This window comes from Octopus bimaculoides, chromosome 28 (assembly GCF_046866305.1).
Source record: "Octopus bimaculoides isolate indiv1 chromosome 28, ASM4686630v1, whole genome shotgun sequence".
NCBI classification, from domain to species: Eukaryota; Metazoa; Mollusca; class Cephalopoda; order Octopoda; family Octopodidae; genus Octopus; species Octopus bimaculoides.
The window spans coordinates 2,916,645-2,938,423 of NC_142955.1; the positions used below are offsets into that span (position 1 = coordinate 2,916,645).

Below are 21,779 nucleotides of genomic sequence, written 5' to 3' on the forward strand. Positions count from 1 at the left end.
TTGGTTATTTTTCTTTTTTTGTTTTTATATTTGTAATTTTTCATGTTTGTGTGCTGATGCCAGTACCGCTTAGTGGCGTAGTGGTTAAGAGCGCGGGCTACTAACCCCAAGATTCCGCTTTCGATTCCAAGCAGTGATCTGAACAATAATGACATTGAAAAATACCTTAGGAATGAGAACCCAGGTTCGGAATTTCCCCAAGACCCCTGATGAAGGCTGGAGGGTATATCAGCTGAAACGTTCTGTTACTAACAAACAAGATGAGGACAAATATTCGTCAAATGTAAATAATTCCTCTCCTCTTAAATACAGAATTATGCATACACACACACACATATATATATATATGTGTGTGTGAAGGTGTGTGGCTTAATGGTTAAGCAGTTACCATAGCAACAGTTCCTATACTCTTTGATCAGATCATCTATATGTCTTTCTTACCTTATACTTATTTCAATCATTGTACTGCAGCCATTCTGGAGCACCACCTTAAAGGGTTTGGTCAAAGAAATTGACTGGTACTTATTTTATTAGTCTCTTTTTTTTGCCGAACTGCTAAGTGACTAGACTGTAAACAAACCAACACCGCTTGTTAAGCAGTTGTAGGTAACAAACACAAAAACATTCACACATATATCTTTTATTTATTTCATTCATTAGACAGTGGCCATGCTGGGGCATCATCTTGAAAGATTTTTAGTCAAATGGATCAACCCCAGTACTTATTCTTTCTCTTTTGCTGAACTGCTAAGTCACAGGATGTAAACACACCAACACCAGTTGCCAAGCAGTAATGGGGAACACACACAAACAACGGACTTCTTTCAGTTTGTTTTAAGAAATCCATCGAAAAGGTTTCTGTTGGTCCAAGACTTTAGTAGAAAACCCCTGCCGAAAGTGCCACACAGTGGGACTGAACCCAGAACCATGTGGTCGGGAAGCAAGTTTCTTATCACAGTCATACCTCAGTTATTCTAATGTCTGTTCTTCCACGCTCTCCTGCATCAGATGAGATTCTTTGAGGTAGATTTACTCCGGCCTCTGGCCAGATACACTTCCTGTTTGTTGTTGTTACCCAAGGTCGATCCTGATCGAGTAGACCTATGGTCTACTCGATCCATCTGTGACCATCCCCAGACCATACTATCTTTTATTCAGAGGATATATGTGTTTGAGAGAGAAAGTCCTGACCCAGGGTTAAATAACAATCACCATGACTGTGCCTATATATGTATACAACAACAGCAAATAGCTAAAGGTTTGTTTATTAAGCTTTGTTGTTTCTGAGCTGTGGTCCCTGGTTTTAAGCAGTTGCAAAGCTTTTTTCTGGTCCCTGTTCAGGGTCGTTATCTGTCTTCTTCGTTGCCAGTACAGGGAGATGTATGACAAAGGAGTAGTTTCCTTCATAGTGGCAAATGTCATGGATGCGCTCCATGAAGTCCTTGTCTTTGATGTCGACCATGGAGATATAGAAGACTTCTATATTCAGTCTCATCCTCAAAAGCACGACGACTGCTGTCTTCAACAAGATCTCAAACGGTTGCTCCAGGAAGATTGACTGCACCAGGGAGGTGAAGAATGCCACAGTCCAGTCGATACTCCTCTCGTAGCCATATGTGAGACCATACAGCATGATAAAGTAGGTAGAAATGAGACAGAAGGTCAAAGTTATCGTCCAGGATATATATACAAACCACCAAGGCAGAAGTCCATGTGGCGCCAAGGGGTTGCTGGACTTAGATTCCTTCTTTGTATCCAAATCCTCGTTATCGTCCTTGTCATGATTCAGTGAAGCTGAAGAATGTTTTCCATCCTTCTTGTCTTTTTGACTGTCCTTTTCATTGTCATCAGAAGCATTTGTTTTTGGCAGCTGGGCAACATAGCCGTCGTTAGTATTTGCCGACTGCACCAAATAAACAGAATCCGTTTCCCGTTCCTTCTTTAGTTCTGCCGTGCTATCTTGCTGTTTGTCCTCTGCAGTTGTGCCTTTCTTCGGTTTCACTTTGGCATCGGCACCAGAGGCTCTTGAACTGCTACTTTCATCTCCAATAAGACTTTGTAGAATATTATAAACGTTTTGGCTGAGGCTTGGACGGACATGGACCGAAAACGAATAGCTGCCAGTCTTATTTTCTGTATTTGGCTTCCTCTCGTGGTCTTCGGCCATCATCTTTCTCTCTTCTCCCCCCTCCTCCTTAATCTTTGGTTTCAATTTCTCCTCTTTCTTGTGAACAATAAAGAAGTCATGGAATCTCGGTTTCACTTGTATAAATAGCTGAGTTAGGATCAGACCGATTGGGATAATCACCAGAGACGTCTGCAGACCGATTATAAGGGGTGTGACAGATACCTTCACAGAACCAACTGTCACCTGTTTCTTGGGGTCATCTGTAGGGACCCCATAAAACATGATGTTACCTAGCATGAGTGCCAGCAACAGAGCAAAGGTGCAGGTGAGCCGTTGTGCACGAGTGAAGGAACTCGGGGGTGTAAAAATGTAGCTAAACCATTGGTGAGTTCTTCGAAAACAATTTAAAACTTCCAATTGGAAAATTTTCCACTTAAGAGAGTTTTGCTGAATCGTATCCAAGGGTTTTAGGAAGGCATGTGTCAAGAAAAGGCCCCTGTTTGGTGACATCCAGTCTGACAGTATAAAAAGCCACAAATCTTCTGTCTGTAAATCCTGTATCGTTACGTAATCAAGCTTCCAGTCTGGGCTTGAACCAGAATTGTCATGCCAGATTAAGATCTGTTCTATATCACCAATACCATTCTCAGTTGTAAGCAGAAACCAATTTGCATCACCCGACTGGAAGCACTGCTTGTGTGAGTCGCGGAGATATACTATGGAGCTGTGGCCCCTAGCCCCCATTAGGACTAGATAAACCCTTGCTGTGGTACCGGAACCGAGCCACCATTTTGTCTTGACGCAGACAAGGTAGATGTAACCAGTTAAGTTGTTGCTGAGTACAGTCAATGAAGTGGATTCCCTGTCTCGCCGGTCCAGGCGCTTCGTCAGATGGAGAAGTCCAATGTAGATGACCCATGCTAGGAGCACAACCAAGAACATTATTGGGTTTGTGAAGACCTCTGCAAACCGATATGCATCATCGATCGGATGCACAAAGTTGGGTGGAACAAAGAACCTGGCTGACAGCACGTTGCTCTGTTCACAGGTACATTCAACCACCTGGTTGAACTCAACAGAACTGTTACTCAGTTTACAGTTATTCTGACTCCATACATGGTTATTGTCATCCCAGTTGAGACACAACTTGCTCATAAATCCAAAACGCATTGGTATTTCCACGTGTTCTACAGATTCTTCGCGTCCCATATGACTTTCGTTGCCGTTTGTTTTGTTCATTCGAATCTTGACCGTTTCGTCAGTCATGGCGTAATACTTGAATGGTTTGACCATGACAAAATAGACTTTTTCCTCGACCGAACCGACAGGTACCAGCACTGTGTAGTTGACATAGTCCATTTGGGAAACCCTGCTTTCCGACAACCTCTGGAAATTTCCCAACACAAACTGCTTGTACGACAGCTTCTGTGTGAGATGCACAACCACATCAATCTGAAACGGTCCTTCATCCAGGTTAATAAATATGTAATGGTTACTGGATTGGGACACGTTTAATGTGATCATCGGGATGGAGAAATTCTGAGAATAACTTGGATAAAGAAAGTTCCCTTCACGACGCAAATCAAATTTTAGAATGAATTTTTTCCATTGTAGGCCAACCGGAACCTTGGGGCCAGATGCACGGAAGTATTTTGGATTAATATCAACATGATTAGGAGTGCTTTTGTAGGCCCTGACTGAGAGTACTGGATAATTTGGCTTTATTGATTCTGCGAGAGCATAAGGATTATCATAAATTAAAAATGTGCTCAAAAACGCTGCTCTATCCTCAGATGTCCTGTTTTCAGGTTGGCATTTAAACTTGACAGAGATGTCTGTGTTACCAACATGCAGTGTGGAAGAGACAGGATAGTCGCAGACGCTATTTTGAAAAATAAGGGCCATTGTTACTTCCAGCACAGAAGTTGGTGACCGAATTTCTACAGGAATTGACGTTCGATGCCCAAACCAGACAGCTACACTGATGCGGTCGATGACAGAAAGAAAATTATCTACTGATTTAACAGATATTTGTATATTGTTTTTCTTCTCTTCAGCAGCCATTTTGAACCTTGGTTCAACTTCATAGCTGCTCAGCATGTGACTTATACCGGACACAAGGTATTGAGCATCACTGTCGAATGCCTTCATAGACATTGCTGTAACCTGGTCCTGCAACTGAGCTGCAAAATTAGAATAAATTTCGCTGCAGATAAGTTTACTGGTGGAATTAAATTCTCGTTTATTCTTTGTGATTTCATCCATCAATGTTGACAGGTCTGACATTTTCTGCGCCTTGTAAACCTGTAGCCTGTGGACAACCCGCAAAAGCTTATGGCGGAGAGCAATAAAGTTCTTAAGCCCTTCTTCTTTCTCATTTTCTGTATAAAAGGAATAGGCTTTGTGGAAATGCTGGCTGTGCTTGTTAACTTCACTGGTTAGAAGCAACAAAGAATTTTTAGCTATCTTTGCATCCTCAATCAACATCACTCTATCAATCTCATCACTTAGTTCTCTGAATGAAATTGGTGGTTTCACTGTGTACCTGAATGTTGACAGTATTTCCATACATGTCTTGCCATTGTTGACACTGTACACATACATATTCATGTCAACTTGATAGTTTGGTGTGGCTGGCAACGTGAAACTAGCATCAAACGATTCCCCAAGCTTTTCATCCTGTTTTATGTAAGACACCAAACTCTTACACGACAAACTGTAGAAAAAATTACCCTTTTGGCTGAAAAGAGAGAGGTCTTTACAAGAAAGCCTGTACAAGGTCGTCGTTTGGAAGCCTGACTGTGGCTTCATTTCACAGCGTTTGTCAAACAGGTAGGGGAGAATTTGTATCTGTATGTTGTACCTGTACCGGTTCACATCATCTTTTTCCAATGGTTGAGCGCTGCCTAAATTCATGGTCACTTCAAGGGAAATTAAGTTTGGAAAGCCATCCTTAACAAGCTGCGATGACAAGAACAGGTATTGTGTGTCTGTGCCTGTAGCAACGATGATGCTAGCACCTTTCATATTACGAGCATCAAAGCAATGTATTTTTTGTTTTAGGTCACGAAAATTACATTCAAAAAAATCATCAACGCCCAGGAATTCATATTGACCTGTCTTGCAGTTCAGTTGGTAACGAACGTTGCCTTTCTCACCCCCTAAACTTAAGCAGTTCTTTGCACACTTTGCTGTGAGTTTTACAGACTCAGTTCCTGAAGCCACAATGGTTAAATACTTTGACTTTGGAAGGATGCAGTCTGTTCGGATGTAGTCACCCCCCATCAAATCAACGGATTTTGCTTCAAGCAAGCGGCTCATGAATTCTCCGTCCAGGCAACTCAATTCTATGTTCATTGTGCTTTTCGAAGCTTTGCTTTGAACGGTATCGGAAACTTTGAAGTCGTCGTAAGGAATGAATTTTTGGGCAATGACACAGAGAATTATTCGTTGACCTAACAACAACAATAGCAAAATCATATTGGAAACAACAAGACAACATTTACAGATTTCCATATTGTTGAAAAATAATTTATAACAAGAAAATATCTCAACAACATGATGATGATGATGATGGTGAGGATGAAATACAGCTGATACTGCAAGTGGAAAACATTTAAAAAAAAAACACTAAGAAGACAGGTGAACAACACCAAAAACAAATGTTACATATACAGATCAATGAAATAAAATTGTTTTTAAATAAAGAAAAAAAGAGGCAGAAGGATTAAATGCGACCAAAATGGTTATTTTTGTTGTGCCATGGCATGGAATGATCAAATTTGTCTTATGATGTCACAGCTAATTGTTGAGAATAAATCTGACAATATTTCGGTTGGCCTTTAAATTTGCTGTTGGAAAACACACAGTTTAATACAAGTATATAAAAATTATGTGTGTGTATATGCATATCTGTGTATGTACGTGTATATATGATGACAATATATATATATATATATATATATATATATATATATATATACATACATGTCTGTATGTGTGTGAAAATGAAAAAACATGTACATATACATCATACATATAGATATATGTATATATATATTTGCATAGACACAATCCTTGTATATATATATATATATATGTATGTATATATATATATATATATATATATATATATATATATATATACACAGACACATATAAAAAAAGCTCAAATTACAAAAGAATGTTGTAATATTTGCATTTTCTTATTGTTAAATAAAATTTCATCAAATTATTTCTCCGTCATTCATAACTTATATAATAATAATAATATAAATAATATATATATATGCATATATACATACATATATGTACATACCTACATATATATGTATATATACATGCATATATGGGTACAGGATGTCAAAAAAACAAAAACGGGGAAAACGAACTTTTTAGGGACAACGAAAGACAGAAACAGAGAAACGAGACGGGCAACATAAAGAAAAACCCCTTCATCAGTTGTCCCCTGTTTTATTTACTCTGCATTTTGAAGGTTGTGTGTATGTGTGTATATATATATATATATATGGAGGCGCAATGACCCAGTGGCTAGGGCAGCGGACTCGCGGTCATAGGATCATGGTTTCAATTCCCAGACCGGGCGTTGTGAGTGTTTATTGAGCGAAAAAACCTAAAGCTCCACGAGGCTCCAGCAGGGGATGGTTGCGAACCCTGCTGTACTCTTCCACCACAACTTTCACTCACTCTTACTTCCTGTTTCTGTTGTGCCTGTAATTCAAAGGGCCAGCCTTGTCACATTCTGTGTCACGCTGAATATCCCCGAGAACTACGTTAAGGGTACACGTCTGTGGAGTGCTCAGCCACTTGCACGTTCATTTCATGAGCAGGCTGTTCCGTTGATCGGATCAACTGGAACCCTCGATGTCGTAAGCGACGGAGTGCCAATAACAATATAAATATATATATATATATATATATTCAAGGTCTAGAATTGAAGGGCCTTAGAGTCAACCTAGCTAAAACCAAAATCCTAATAAGTAGGAAGGTAGATAAAACACAAACCCCTTCAGGTAGATGGCCCTGCTCAGTATGTAGAAAAGGAGTAGGTAGTAACTCTATAAGATGTACCCGGTGCAAGCTATGGACACATAAGAGGTGCAGCAACATCAAAGGCAGGTTAACTAGCAAGTTAGTTTTTGTTTGTGGCAGATGTTCAGGTGCAATAAAGACTGCAAACAAACAGGAAACAACTTCTATCTCATTCCAGGGTGAAAAACTAGAGGTAGTCGATAGCTTCCGCTATCTGGGCGACCAAGTTAGTAGTGGGGGTGGGTGCGCTGAAAGTGTAGCTGCTAGAATAAGAATAGCCTGGGCAAAGTTTAGAGAGCTCTTACCCCTGCTGGCGACAAAGGGACTCTCACTCAGAGTAAAAGGCAGACTGTATGACGCATGCGTACGAACAACCATGCTACATGGCAGTGAAACATGGGCTGTAACTGCTGAGGACATACGTAAGCTCGCAAGGAATGAAGCCAGTATGCTCCGTTGGATGTGTAATGTCAATGTGAATACCCGTCAGAGTGTAAGTATCTTGAGAGAAAAGCTGAACATTAGAAGCATCAGTTGTGGCGTGCAAGAGAGACGATTGCGCTGGTATGGACATGTGGTGAGAATGGAGGAGGATAGCTGCGTGAAAAAGTGCCACACCCTAACAGTTGAGGGAACCCGTGGAAGAGGTAGGCCCAGGAAGACCTGGGCTGAGGTGGTGAGGCAAGACCTTCGTACATTGGGCCTCACCGAGGCGATGACTACGGACCGAGACCTTTGGAAATGGGCTGTGCGTGAGAAGACCCGGCAAGCCAAGTAAGATCGTTGCCAGTGCCCCTGGACTGGTTCTTGTGCGGGTGGCACATGAGATGCACCATTTTGAGCGTGGCCGTTGCCAGTACCGCCTGACTGGCTCCTGTAGGATTTTCGAGCGAGATCGTTGCCAGTGCCCCTGGACTGGCTTGTGCGGGTGGCACATAAAAGACACCATTTCGAGCGTGGCCGTTTTCGTGCGGGTGACACGTAAAAGCACCCACTACACTCTCTGAGTGGTTGGCGTTAGGAAGGGCATCCAGCTGTAGAAACTCTGCCAAATCAGACTGGAGCCTGGTGTTGCCATCCGGTTTCACCAGTCCTCAGTCAAATCGTCCAACCCATGCTAGCATGGAAAGCGGACGTTAAACGATGATGATGATGATATATATATATACACACACACACATAGTAAATTATATTATTTAGATACATACAAGTGTGTGTGTGTATCATTCTAATCATGGCAGTGTGGTTATGAAATCCACTTCCAAACCTCATGTTTTAGGGTTCAACCTAACAGTGAGGCACCTCAAATAAGTGTCTTCTAGTTGTTCTGGTTAGAGCATCAAGAGGTTGTGTTCAAAAGTAGATCGATTGGCTGATGCAGCCACTACCTCATGATTGTGAGCCTAACACTTTAACCACTGAGCCATGTGCCTCTACAAAGAAAAATATATACATCATAGAAACATCCGGGGACACTAGTATGCATGGGGCAACTGCTGGTCTTCCATAAACAACCTTGCGAAGATTTATACCTTGGAGGGGAACTTACTAGGTGAAATCCCATGGTCATTCTTGACCAAAGGAGGTTTTTACCCTTTACCCTATGTACATATAATGGTGTGGAGAGGGGAGGCTGGTGTGCATGTGGCATTGATGGTCTTCCATAAACAACCTTGCCTGGACTAATACCTTGGAGTGGAACTTTCTAGGTGCAGTCCTGTGGTCATTCATGACTGAAGAGAGTCCTTACCCCAATATTTTTCAGGATGGAACACTGGTCTGTTGCATGGTTACTCATTTTTGCCAGCTGAGTGGACTGGGGCAACTTGAAATGAAGTGTTTTGCTCAAGAACACAATGCATCAGCCAATTCAGGAATTGAAACCACAATCTTACAATCATGAGTCCAACACCCTAACCACAAGGCCATGAAGTGTCTCTGAATAAAAAATGAGCTAAATATGGGTGAAACAAAAAAAAAAATCATCACTACAGAGAAATACTGTGTGCGTGTGGGGGGGGGGGGACAAGTATTGGTGTGTAGTTGAGAAATTTAATTACTTTAAGCTAATTTAATTAATGTATGTTAATTAATTAGCATAACAAATTACGTGTTTTTCATTTGGAATACAAAACCATCTCCAGGAAGTTTTGACTTAATCCAGGGAAAGATGAGAACTAGGAACCAGTGTGGACCAAAAACATTGTTGAAGTTGTGTTTGAAACCCATGTCGAAGCATGTGATTTTCTTTTTGTATTCATACTGTGTCTGTCCATACAGGATCTGCTTGGCTTGGTTTTTCAGTGACCAGACGAAGAGGAGCAGAAGTAGGAATCCAATGGCGCTCATTGTAGTAACAAAAAAGGTATATGCATCATAGTAACCCAAAACCCACCCAACGTGGGGCATCGCAAATGAAATGATGTTGAAGAAGCCGAGAGGCCCCTTTAGTCGGCACACAAACTCGTAGTTGAAAAGGTTACAGTAAAGGGCCATGATGAACATATACAGCAGCATGACACAGAAATATCGTTGGTTTCGGTAGCCAATGCAGCAGCCAGTGAACCAGCAGTGGTGGTCGTGCCGAAGGATGCAGACGTTGCAGTTGAGGCAGTGATGTGAGCGAGCTGGCACGTGAGCGTCGCAGTCCTGGCAAAATCTCCAGGTTTGACTGACCAGAGGCAAGTGAGTGCGACACCTCACTGATGTGTTCGTCAGCACTAAAAGAATCATGTTTGCATAGATATGTGAAATAAGCATGACGAAAACAACAACATGCACGACGACGATAAAGGACACTTCGGAATAGTAGGTTGGCAGAATGAGAAAACCTTCGTACCACGTCAGCAGAAGCCCTCCAAAGAGGAAAACCAATAAGAAAACTCGGTCAACGATTTTTAAGGGCCATGAATGCCTCCTGTAGGCTTGTGACATATCTGAAATTAAATATATAAAATTAAAAAAACAAACATACAGTTAATTCTTCTGAGACACAATTTTTCTCTGGCCTCATTCATGTTCTCTCATTCTTACACTCCAACATTAAACATCCAGTGGAGCATGCTTTCTTCATTTCTTCCCGGTCACCACACATCCATCATAGGCCATGTTTGACTGTCATTCAACAACTATCTATATAAAAGCTGTTTATTAATTAGTTTTGAGTATGTAACATTTTTAGCACCCACATCTACTTTAAATCTTAGAATACTATAATAAATTCAAATTAAGAAAACTGTAGGTGGCTAGCCACCTACACTTTTCTCTGCAAAATAGGGGTAGTTTATCCTGTTCAGGCTATATTATTAGCATTATTCTGCGATTGAGAATTTAAAATCACTTCTTTAACTTTTTAAAATACTATATTATGATTCTGAAAAAAAAAAAAATGTAAAATTTCAATTTTTCAAAAAAAATTAAACACCCCTCCCCTCCTACTAAAATAGCAGACATAAAAAGTATCTAAACAGAAAACGTTTTCAAAATTTTAATTTACTCTACCCCCCTTTTTTTTTCTTTGCCAGAGGGATGGAGAGGGGGTAAATTAAAATTTTGAAATACCGATTTTTTTTTTTACAGATTCGTAATGTCCGCAACTTTTAATAAGAAACACGGCACACTTTTCGTCTCACGAAATAAGACCGACCAGATAAGTACTTCGTCCGACGTGCTAAAGATCCTGACAGCTTACTGCCTTAAAAGTCAGAAATGAGAAAATGATTACAAACCTTCGCGCCAAACCATAATTCTGCTCTCACTGTATAATTATTGTCGTGATGGTTGTTGTTACTATAGTGACTTGCTTGTTGTTGGTACTTGCTGGTATTTACTTGTGGTAGAAGCAACAATAATAACGATTATCGTTACTATTATGATTACAATGTATAAATGCGCCTGGCCCAGGACAGCAACTTGGCTGGCCAGGTATCAGATTTGAAAATTTGAAGACCGGAGACATATACACAACAACTGGAAGTTCGAGATACGAAGGTAAAGATTGACCGGGCATTACCAAAATACGTAAGTAGATTTCGGAATCTCAACACCGGTTTAGTATTTTGTTGCTCTCATACAGTAGAGAGTTCGCGTTGCTTTGAAATGTCATTATTCCATAGAAAAGCCATGTGTGTGTGTACTAGAGTAACCAAAGGTCTCGCATCTGCAAAGGGCTTAGCTCCATGGACGGCTCATATACATGATGTAAGCAGACCTAACAATGTATGCCTCATCTCGGCTTTGTTTCCTCATAACTTTCAGAAAAATGGGTATTTTTTAATGAAATTTTCGACAAATACGCGCAGGCGTGGATGCGTAGTAAGAAGTTAGTTCTTCAATCAAATGGTTCCGGGTTCAATCCCACACTACGTGGAACCTTGGTCAAGTGTCTTCTACTATAGTCCCGGATCGACCAAATCATACACACACAAAGAGAGAGACTGTGTGTATTTGAGTTAGTCCTGAATCACAGCTTGGCAAGTGGTGTTAGTTTGTTTCCATCCAGCATCTTAGCGGTTCGGCAATAACAGACCAATAAAATAAGTACTGCTGTCGATTCTTTCGATCAAAAAACCCTTCAAGGCAGTGCCCCAGCATGGCCACAGTCTAATGACTAAAGTGAATAACAGATTCTTTTTCTTTTTACTCCCTTTTTTAGTCATTGAACAAATTGACTAAAGTCGTACCAAGGGTATCCACATATGATAATTGTGATAAATTAAGTACCAGTTGCGTACTGTGGTCGATCTAATCGACTGGCCCCCTCCTCAAAAATTTCGGGCCTTGTGCCTAGAGTAGAAAAGTATATATATGTGTGTGTGTACGTATGTATATATACGACGGGCTTATTTCTGTTTCCTTCTACTAAATCTACTCACAAGGTTTCGGTTAGCCCTAGGCACAAGACAAGCCACCTCGCAGTGGGACTGTAAAATATCAGCGTGGGTGAATGTGTTCGTGAGATATGGTGTGTTGAATTTGAGTACCTTGTGCTGAAAAATATATCGATCTAGATAGATAAAGTGCTACTGCTAATGCGATCGACTAAGAATCTGCTACAACAGTGGTTTAGGACTTATGTTTTTAATGTGGTTTTGAATTATATGCATACGTGTTATATTCCAGTAAAAGAAGAATACTCAATGCAATTTAAAAAGAAAGAAAATTGTAATAACAGGAGAAAGCTATATCTTTATTCATATTCTATAAAATAAAAAAAGTAGTTGCGCCCGCAGAGGGACTTGAACCCGCGACCCTCAGATTACGTCATATCTATAAACATAAAAGTCTGATGCTCTACCGACTGAGCTATGCGGGCGAACGTAATCACGCCTGCCATTATATGTATTAGATCAAATTACACGTGTATGTGTGCGTATGTGTACACACGCATACATCTATATGTATGTATGTTTGGGTGTTATTCGCAACATTTGAAAACCAATACTGGTTTGTTTACGTCACCATAAATTATTGGTTCGATAAAACTAAACCAATAGAATAATTTACTAAATTCTTCAAGACAGCGCTAGAGCAAGGCCGCAGTCGACTGACTGAAATGACACACACACACACACACACGCAGGCGCGTAGCTATACTGCAGAGGCGCCCCATTGATTGTATTTTTCTCATAATTTTCTGAAAATTGCATATTTTTAATGAAATTTGGCACAGTTATGCATTTACGAGGGGCTAGGTTTATTGAGCGAAAACACCTAAAAGCTCCACGAGGCTCCGGCAGGGGGGTGGTGGCGAACCCTGCTATACTCTTTCACCACAACTTTCTCTCACTCTTTCTTCCTGTTTCTGTTGTTCCTGTAATTCAAAGGAGCCAGCCTTGCCACACTGTGTCACGCTGAATATCCCCAAGAACTATGTTAAGGGTACACGTGTCTGTGGAGTGCTCAGCCACTTGCACGTTAATTTCACGAGCAGGCTGTTCCGTTGATCGGATCGACTGGAACCCTCGACGTTGTAAGCGACAGAGTGCCAACCACCATCTCGCCTGTCTTCAAATTCCGCCGACATCGACTTTGCCTTTCATCCTCTAGAGATCGATAAAATAGGCACCAGTAATCGTCTATCCCCCTCCACAAAATTTGAGGCTTTGTGCCTATAGTGGAAAGGATTTAGTGATAAGCAATACATGAAAGCAATGTTGGTGTTTAATGTACCGCCTACACTCCCTCAAAAGTACTTTTCAGTTTTTCATGGGATTTTCTTGCAATAGCTTGTGGATATCTCAGCATTCTTTTAGGTTTCTGACACAAAATGAAAGAAGAAGAATATTAACCCAAGCAGTCGGAATTTTACGAAAATGGTAACATTTTTAAAGCAACAACAATTTTAAGAGTTGTAATCTCCGAATGTTTAAACTTGAAATTTATTACAAACAATAAACAAAAAGGTGTGGCTGTGTGGTAAGAAGCTTGCTTCCCAACCACATGGTCCAGGGTTCAGTTGCATGGCATGGCAGCTTAGGCACGTGTCTTCTACTACAGCCTTGGGCCTACCAAAGTTTTGTGAGTGGATTTGGTAGACGGAAACTGAAAAGAAGCCCGTCTTCAGCTAGCTTGGGCTTGACATTATCCTTACACTTCTTCTCCAGGGACTTCCCAGAGACCTTCCAAGGAAGTTCTATGCTTCTGTACTGGATATTCCTGTAAAAAGAGAGGTGGCGCTTTCAACCGATCACCAGTCAGTTGTCTGCAACATGAAACTATTTGCATCAGGTGGCACGTAAAATACACCATTTTGAGCGTGGCCGTTGCCAGTACCGCCTGACTGGCCTTCGTGCCGGTGGCACGTAAAAGCATCCACTACACTCTCGGAGTGGTTGGCGTTAGGAAGGGCACCCAGCTGTAGAAACTCTGCCAGATCATAATGGAGCCTGGTGTAGCCATCTGGTTTCACCAGTCCTCAGTCAAATCGTCCAACCCATGCTAGCATGGAAAACGGACGTTAAACGATGATGATGACACACACACACATTCACTACGTATTAACTCTTTTGATATCAATGCACCTGAGACTGCCAATGGTTCTATGATACAAACTGTCTGTTTTAAACTTATCTAAATGAAATGCTTCTTCCATTGAAATTTCATGTTAATTCATGTTCCAAACACCAGATAAATAACAAGTTAAATTAGTAAATCATTAGTTATTTTCTCAATTAACTGAAACAAAAGCAGTGTGTTTTGGCAGAAATAAGGTTAAGAAAAGGGTTAATAATGACAAAGTTATTTGAATAAACTCTTTCATGTTTTCTAAATTTGTTGTTGTTGGCAGTCCATCGCTTACGACGTCGAGGTTTCCAGTTAATCCGATCAACGGAACAGCCTGCTCGTGAAATTAACGTGCAAGTGGCTGAGCACTCCACAGACACGTGTACCCTTAACGTAGTTCTCGGGGAGATTCAGCGTGACACAGTGTGACAAGGCTGACCCTTTTGAATTACAGGCACAACAGAAACAGGAAGTAAGAGTGAGAGAAAGTTGTGGTGGAAGAGTACAGCAGGGTTCGCCACCACCCCCTGCCGGAGCCTCATGGAGCTTTTAGGTGTTTTCGCTCAATAAACACTCACAACGCTCGGTCTGGGAATCGAAACCATGATGCTATGACCGCGAGTCCGCTGCTCTAACCACTGGGCCATTGCGCCTCCACTGTTTTCTAAATTAATTGAAACAAAAGCAGTGAGTTTCAACAGAAGTATAACAAAAAGGTTTGTCAAACAACATGGTATGAATTGCATATTTAGAATCAAAAAGCCGGAGATTGAAAAGTCCATTTGTTTTTTATTATAACAATAATAATAATCATCATATAAATAATATAAATACTACTAATAATAATAATACAAAATGTTAGGAAAATAATTACAAAAAAAAAATCATCAGAATATTGAGAACATTTTGAAAAATCTGAGAAAATTCCAGAAAACCAGGAAAACCTTTTGGACATAAATTGTAACAGATAAAAAAAAAAAAAAAGAAACAAAGAAAAACAAACAAAGCACACATATCTGTGTGATAAAAAGTTTGATTCCCAACCATATGGTTCCAGGTTCAGTCCCACCGTGCGGCACCTTGAGTAAAGTATGTTCTACTATAGTTTCAGGCTGATCAAAGCCTTGTGAGTGGATTTGATAGATGGAAACTGGAAGAAGCCTGCTGTATATATATCTATATATGTATGTGTGTGTGCTCCCTCTCACCACTTCAATGTGTGTGTTGACATGGTTTCTATGGTTGGATGCCCTTCTTAAACCCATATATTTACAGAGTATACTGGGTACTTTTTCATGGCACCAGCCCTAGAGAGGTTGCCAAGTAATTCACAAGACCCCCACCTCAACTGTGTCAGGGGAGTGGCTATGCACCTGGTGAGAAGCTAAAATCTCAAAGCAGGATTAATTCAAAACAATGGGGAATTCAAAAGCATGGTGGAATTCTACTCTAAGCATGGCACTAAGACACTTCATTTCACGTTGCTCCACTCTCCACTCAGCTGCAAAAATAAAGTGTAATTCAAAGGGTCAGCCCTGTCTCACCCTCTGTGTCACACTGACTCTCCTTGAGACCCATGTTAAAAGTACATGCATCTGTGGAGTACTCAGCCGCTTGCATGTTAATTTCACGAGCAGGCTGTTTCATTGGTCAGATCAACTGGAATCCTCATCGCTGTAACCGACAAAGTACCAGGAATAAAACCACAGCTTTTTTGTTCTTTGGAATTTTCAGAAAATTTTTGTGAATTTCTGTTCACACGACTATGAAAAAAAAAAGAAATTTTTTTTTCTATTTTCGAAATTAAAAAAATTAATTTAATTTTGCAAAATTGTTTTTTAATTTTCGAATTTAAAAAAAAAATTTTTTAAATGTTTTTTGAATGTTTTTAAAAAAATCACAGTTTAAAATATGGACAGTCCAAATTTTTGGCTTAAATCCCAGTAATGGAGAATTAAATGTGTTTATGCGGAGGAAGATATTGAAAAACATCAATATGTCAGACTGACAAATGAGGAGGGTATCAAGCGGTCATGAGATATGCTAAAAATAACAGCTACATACCCCTTAACACACCAAAAAATTTTTTGTCTTGGTTTTTGCATAATCGTATGAATTCTTGTAGGTAGAATACAAATTCGCAAAACTTTTCTGAAAATTCCAAAAATAAAAGAGTTATGAGGGGTCATAAACAATTCCACCAAAGCATTTCATTTGACAAGGTAATTGGGAAGCTTATGGATTAATGTTAATTACAGGTGGAATCAGTGGGGCAGAGTGTGCAAGAGACTAGGCTCTACCTTTGACGTTACAGGTACAATCCACATGACAGCTTTCTATATAATTTCTGTCTCTCCAATTTCTCTAACAAGGTATGGATTGACCTGAGACAATGGAAAACGATTTTTGACCCAAGATTTTCAGCACAGCAGAATTGAAACTGAGACTTCTGGCTTGAGAAGCAAAGATTTTTATACATTTGGCCATAACGCACACACAAATATATACATACATATACAAATATTTAACTTCATGTAAATACATTACAGCTCTATCTTTTAGAGCGTGCGTCTTCTTTGGATTTACGATCCACTGATTATATATATATATACATATATATATATGCATATATACATATATATGTACATACTTACATATACATGTATATATATATATATATATATATATATATATATATATATGCATATATGGGTACAGGACGTCACAAAATGTAAACAACATGAAATATGAAAAAGACATGGATTACGAAATACGAAAGCAAACCTGGGTATGCGAAAAACGTAAGAAACAAATGGCAAACAAGACAAGTAACATAAAGAACGACCCTTCATCAGTTGTCAGCTGTTTATCTACTCCACATTTCGAGCAATTCACAATGCTTGAAATGTAGAGCAGCCGACAACTGATGAAGGGTCGTTCTTTATGTTACTTGTCTTGTTTTCCATTTGTTTCTCTCATTGTTCACATACCCAGGTTTGCTTTTGTATATCATGTTTTCGTATTTCGTAATCCATGTCATTTTCATATTTCTTATCGTTTACATTTTGTGACGTCCTGTACCCATATATGCATATATATATATATATATATATATATACATATATATGTAAGTATGTACATATATGCATGTATATATATATATATATATATATATATATATATATATATATCTAAGTATGTACATATATGCATGTATATATATATATATATATATATATATATATATATGTATATATATACATGTATGTACATGCTTGCATACATACAGAAGTACATACAAGCTTTGGTTTCAAATTTTGGTTTAAGGGCAACAAATTTGGAGGTGGTGGTCGGAATGGGGGGGGGGGGGCTGGTCGATTACACTGACCCTAGTATTCAACTGGTACTTATTTTATCGACCCTGAAGGGGAAAGTCGGCACCAGCAGTATTTGAACTCAGAAGGTAAAGTTGGGACAAATACTGCCATGTTAATGATTCTGCCAGCTTGCCCCTCAAATATATGAATGTACACAGACATACATTAAGCACCCATATAGTCACAAGGGCAGAATTCTAGTTTAAGGACCCTGTATAACTTTTTCTATTTTGGGAAATTTTCAGAAAATCTTTGCAAATTTCAGTGCTACTCACAGGAATTCCTGATTATGAAAAGAAAATTTTTTTCTCTTAATTTTTTAATTTCCATCCCCGCCTCCCACAGATCCCCAAATTTCCACTCTTTTCCAAATTCAGAGTTTAAAAAATGGGTCGTCCAAATTTTTTGCTTAAATCCCAGCAATGGACCATTAAATGTGTTTCAGGGAAGAAAAGTATTGAAAAACATCAACACATCTCAGAATAAGAAATAAGGAAGGTATCAGGTGGTCATGAGATGTGCTAAAAACAACAGCTAAATCGCCCTTAAATGACACTTTATTTATTATTTTAATTTTTTTTTTTTTGCATAATTGTATGAATTCCCGTGTAGGACACAAATCCGCAAAAAATTTTACTGAAATTTCTCAAAAATATAAAATAGTTATGAGGTGTTTATGAAGTGCTTAAACTAAAATTTCGTCGTCGTGAGCAAACACAGGACCCCTTGGCTTCAACCACCAGAAAAGCTAAGGACACACACACACACATATATATAGATAGAGAGATAGATATGGCCGGAAAGCACTTAGCTTTACAACATTTCTTCGAACCCTAAATCCGTTGGCCCACGGCCCCTCCAGAGAGGCCGTGGGCCAACGGATTTAGGGTTTGAAGAAATGTTGTAAAGCTAAGTGCTTTATGGACATGAGACCCAAGGTAACCCCATAGACCGGTCATATCTATCTTATATATAGCGGGAGAGGGAGGGAGGGAGTTACATCATAAAGTCTGACTGGTATATTACGTTTTACTGACCCACCACCACCACCACCACCACCACACAGACGTACAGAAGGGAGAAGGGCAAAGAGTTGCCATCGGTGGGATCCCAGGGCCGTAATGGAAATACCACCGGGCACTTGTGTCCTGGCGCGCCAACGTCACTGACAAATACACAGCCATAATTGTACATGTACATATATACACACATACAAATAAACATATTCATAAATATCTATGTACAAACATCAAACATATATATATAAATTAAGAAGGATTAGGATTAACTGTTCATTTTGTATGTGCAGATGTCATATATATATATATATATATATATAGTTATGTGTATATTTTCATCCTGTGTGTGTGTGTCTGTAAAATGAATTAATCGATATTGGAATTAGCAATAAAAGTGGAAATATAAATATCTCGCATGGGTTTCTCGAATTACCGAAACGAAGAACATTGCTTTTTTTTTTCCTTTTCCCTTTTTTTTTTGTCAACATTCGCGTGAAATAATATATATAATCTTAATATTTCCAATATAATTTACAAATACTATAAAGAGATTCTTCTTTCTCCGACACTTTGCATAAAATTGTTAGAAATTATAACTTTTTCAAGGCAAAACTATATATATATATATATATATATATATATAATACACACACACATATACATACATATATATATATATGTGTGTGTGTGTGTGTGTGTGTGTGTGTGTATATATAGAGAGAGAGAGATGGGTGTCCCAGGGGAAGAGGGAAAATTGTTATTATTTGTTATTTTTCTGTATATTAGAATTTCCGATATTGGAAACACCGAACATCTTTATCACAAAAATTAATTACAATTTTATTTATTTATTTTTCATTTTTAATTAAACACGGTTTGTGCATAAATTAGGTTTCAAAGTGGTTATTCGTTTCGGTAATACTGACCAGCCAAGTTAGATTTTTGAAGTTTCTCCCTCCTTATTGCCGGTTCCAAATTTCTCACACTCCACTTTCCGTTGTATTTTACTTATTGTCATTACTTTGGGGCGCGAGGCCTTCCTTTCTTTTTTGTTTTATTTTGTTTTTGCTAACATATCAATAACAATAACCAGCTGATAACATTAAGCAAATAAACAGTTTGGAACTCACAAGTTTGATAACCAAAAATTAAGCGGATTCAGTGTATGTGCGTGCATATATATGTATGTGTGTTTGTATTATATACATATATATATATATGTGTGTGTGTGTGTGTGTGTGTGTGTGTGTATTATATATATTACATATATATTATATACTCATATATGTTATATAATACAGGCAGGATTATATATATTTATTTATTATATATTAAATATATATATAGGTGTGTATATATAAACCCATGTACATACGTGTGTGTGTGTGTGTGTCACACATATGTACGCACACACGTACTACTGCTTGTTTTTCTCCTCGTCCTCCTTCTCTCGGAGCACCTCGGCGGTCAAGCGCCGCGCCACCTCGTCCGCCTCTTTCTGCAGGTCGGCCTCAGTGTAGTCGAAGTTCTTCCAGGACTTGCGATCGCCAGCCCTCATCACGTTGTCCGAGCCCGACCGCTTCAAGTTCCGCTCCACCTCCTCCTTTACCTGCTTCACCTCGGTCATCAAGGCGTTGATGTTGACCGCATCGAATCCTTCGTAGGTCGTGTCGCTGCCGAAATTGATGTTCTTCTCGTAAGGTTGTTTGTCGGGGCCGCAGGAAGCCTTGTTGAGGTTGTTGCTTAGGAATTCGGACAGACTTAGGGTGTTGGTGTTGGTGTTGGTGTTGGTATTAACGGCGTGGTCCTTCGCCTCTGCTCTTGTCGTATTGGTGTTAGTGGTCACCGAAGTGTCTTTGAAATACGCTGCCCGGTTCGAGGGTGGTGTTGGTTTGCGCGCAGAAGGGGACGACGATGACAAGTTGTCGGTCGACGTTCGACCGAGCGGTAGAGCACCGATCTGACTGTTGTAATTGTTATTGTTGTTGTTGCTGCTGCTGCTGGTGACAGATGAAAGATTTATGGTGGTGGTGGTTGAAGTGGATTTAATACTAGAATTAGCGGAGCTGGTGCGCGAACCACCACCACCACCACCACCACCATTATCGTCATCGTCGTCGTCGTTGCTTTTCTTGCGGTGTCGGTGGTGTTGGTCATCGTCTTGCCTTAGTTGATCGAGGCGCTGTTGTATGATAGCGTCGGGGTCGGGTAGGCTGGCTTCAAGGGCCACCGACGAGGCAATCTCCTCCAGCAGGTCGTCAATTTGCTCTTGCTGTGTCCGCCGGTCGGATTTCAACACCACACTCTTGTTGTTCTTCGATTCCTTGTAACGGGATGGGTCCATCCCTTTGATAGCCGCCAGCCTATGTTCCAGCTGCTCTTCCGTTTCTACCTCGCACTTCGGTCTTTCGCGCAGCCTCTCGAGTCTCTCGGCTATTTCGATGTCCGCCTTCGACATACCGTGGTACATGGCTGGCACCGAAGTGGGTTTCTTCTTGGATGTATTCGAATGAGTGGACGTCGTCTGCGATTCTCTCACCTTCAGGGCTTCCATCCGTTTCTTGTAGGCGAGTGGAGGCGATGGAGGAAACTGTTGGGGCGTCGACGGGCCGCTGGAGGGAGGGCTGCTGGTCTTCAGGCCGCCCTTAAGCAGAGTGAAACACCGGTTGCACACGGAACCCTTGCTATTGTTTAGACGAGGCACTTCGATCTTCTTACCCAGACACTTCGAACAGAAGACGAAGCCACAGTTTTTGCATCCATGTTCTTTCCTGAAAATGCCAAATTCAGCTCCACAGGAGTAACACTGGCCCCCAGAGGACATGGATGCTGGCCAAGTCCCTGGGTAAATATATGTATATTTTTTTTCTAGTGCTCAACACAGATTTCGCCCACACTGAGGTGAGGGTTGTGGTTGAACGAGGGTCACACAAATGATGTATCAATTAAAAAAAAAAAATCCGTCGTATGTATGTATGTATGTATGTATGCGCGTATGTATGTATGTATGTACGTGTATCTATGCCAAGGCACATACAAAGTATTCCAAATAAACGAAGCTTGGCCAGTAGTCTTCAGATGTAGTAGTAGTAATATTAGTTACTGCTGCCGTAATCGAGATGATGGTTATACTTTCCGAAAAACGCTGTCGTGGTTTCCAATACAATATAAGGCAGACATTTGTAGCAATCTCTGGAA

The 21,779-nt window shown here is 40.0% G+C and overlaps 3 protein-coding genes and 1 non-coding gene across 8 annotated transcripts in view; all 4 read right to left on the bottom strand.

Annotated features, from left to right (window-relative positions):
- Nucleotides 1-14: 14 nt before the first annotated feature.
- On the bottom strand, nucleotides 15-5,787 carry LOC149130468 (uncharacterized). The gene has a single exon (XM_089344682.1). It carries the CDS (start codon nucleotides 5,642-5,644, stop codon nucleotides 1,304-1,306), a length of 4,341 nt encoding a protein of 1,446 aa, XP_089200808.1. The 5' UTR covers nucleotides 5,645-5,787; the 3' UTR covers nucleotides 15-1,303.
- A 2,515-nt stretch (nucleotides 5,788-8,302) lies between these two features.
- LOC106875124 (putative palmitoyltransferase ZDHHC24) lies at nucleotides 8,303-11,057 on the bottom strand. Its single transcript, XM_014923107.3, has 2 exons — nucleotides 10,909-11,057; nucleotides 8,303-10,116 (listed from the first exon to the last, which is right to left on the bottom strand). The coding sequence occupies exons 1-2, from the start codon at nucleotides 10,922-10,924 to the stop codon at nucleotides 9,287-9,289; spliced, it is 846 nt and encodes a 281-aa protein (XP_014778593.2). The 5' UTR covers nucleotides 10,925-11,057; the 3' UTR covers nucleotides 8,303-9,286.
- A 1,345-nt stretch (nucleotides 11,058-12,402) lies between these two features.
- Trnak-uuu (transfer RNA lysine (anticodon UUU)) lies at nucleotides 12,403-12,494 on the bottom strand. Its single transcript is given in 2 exon segments — nucleotides 12,403-12,438; nucleotides 12,458-12,494. It is a non-coding gene; the product is annotated as a tRNA-Lys (tRNA).
- Nucleotides 12,495-14,954: 2,460 nt separating this feature from the next.
- LOC106875126 (uncharacterized) overlaps nucleotides 14,955-21,779 on the bottom strand; it is a 52,603-nt gene continuing 45,778 nt past the window's right edge. For all 5 annotated transcript variants that reach the window (XM_052977637.2, XM_089344134.1, XM_014923109.3 and 2 more), the window contains exon 2: nucleotides 14,955-21,773. In XM_052977637.2, the coding sequence (XP_052833597.2) occupies nucleotides 19,999-21,405 (1,407 nt within the window). In that variant the 5' untranslated portion in view covers nucleotides 21,406-21,773 and the 3' untranslated portion in view covers nucleotides 14,955-19,998. The remainder of the gene's footprint in view (nucleotides 21,774-21,779) is intronic.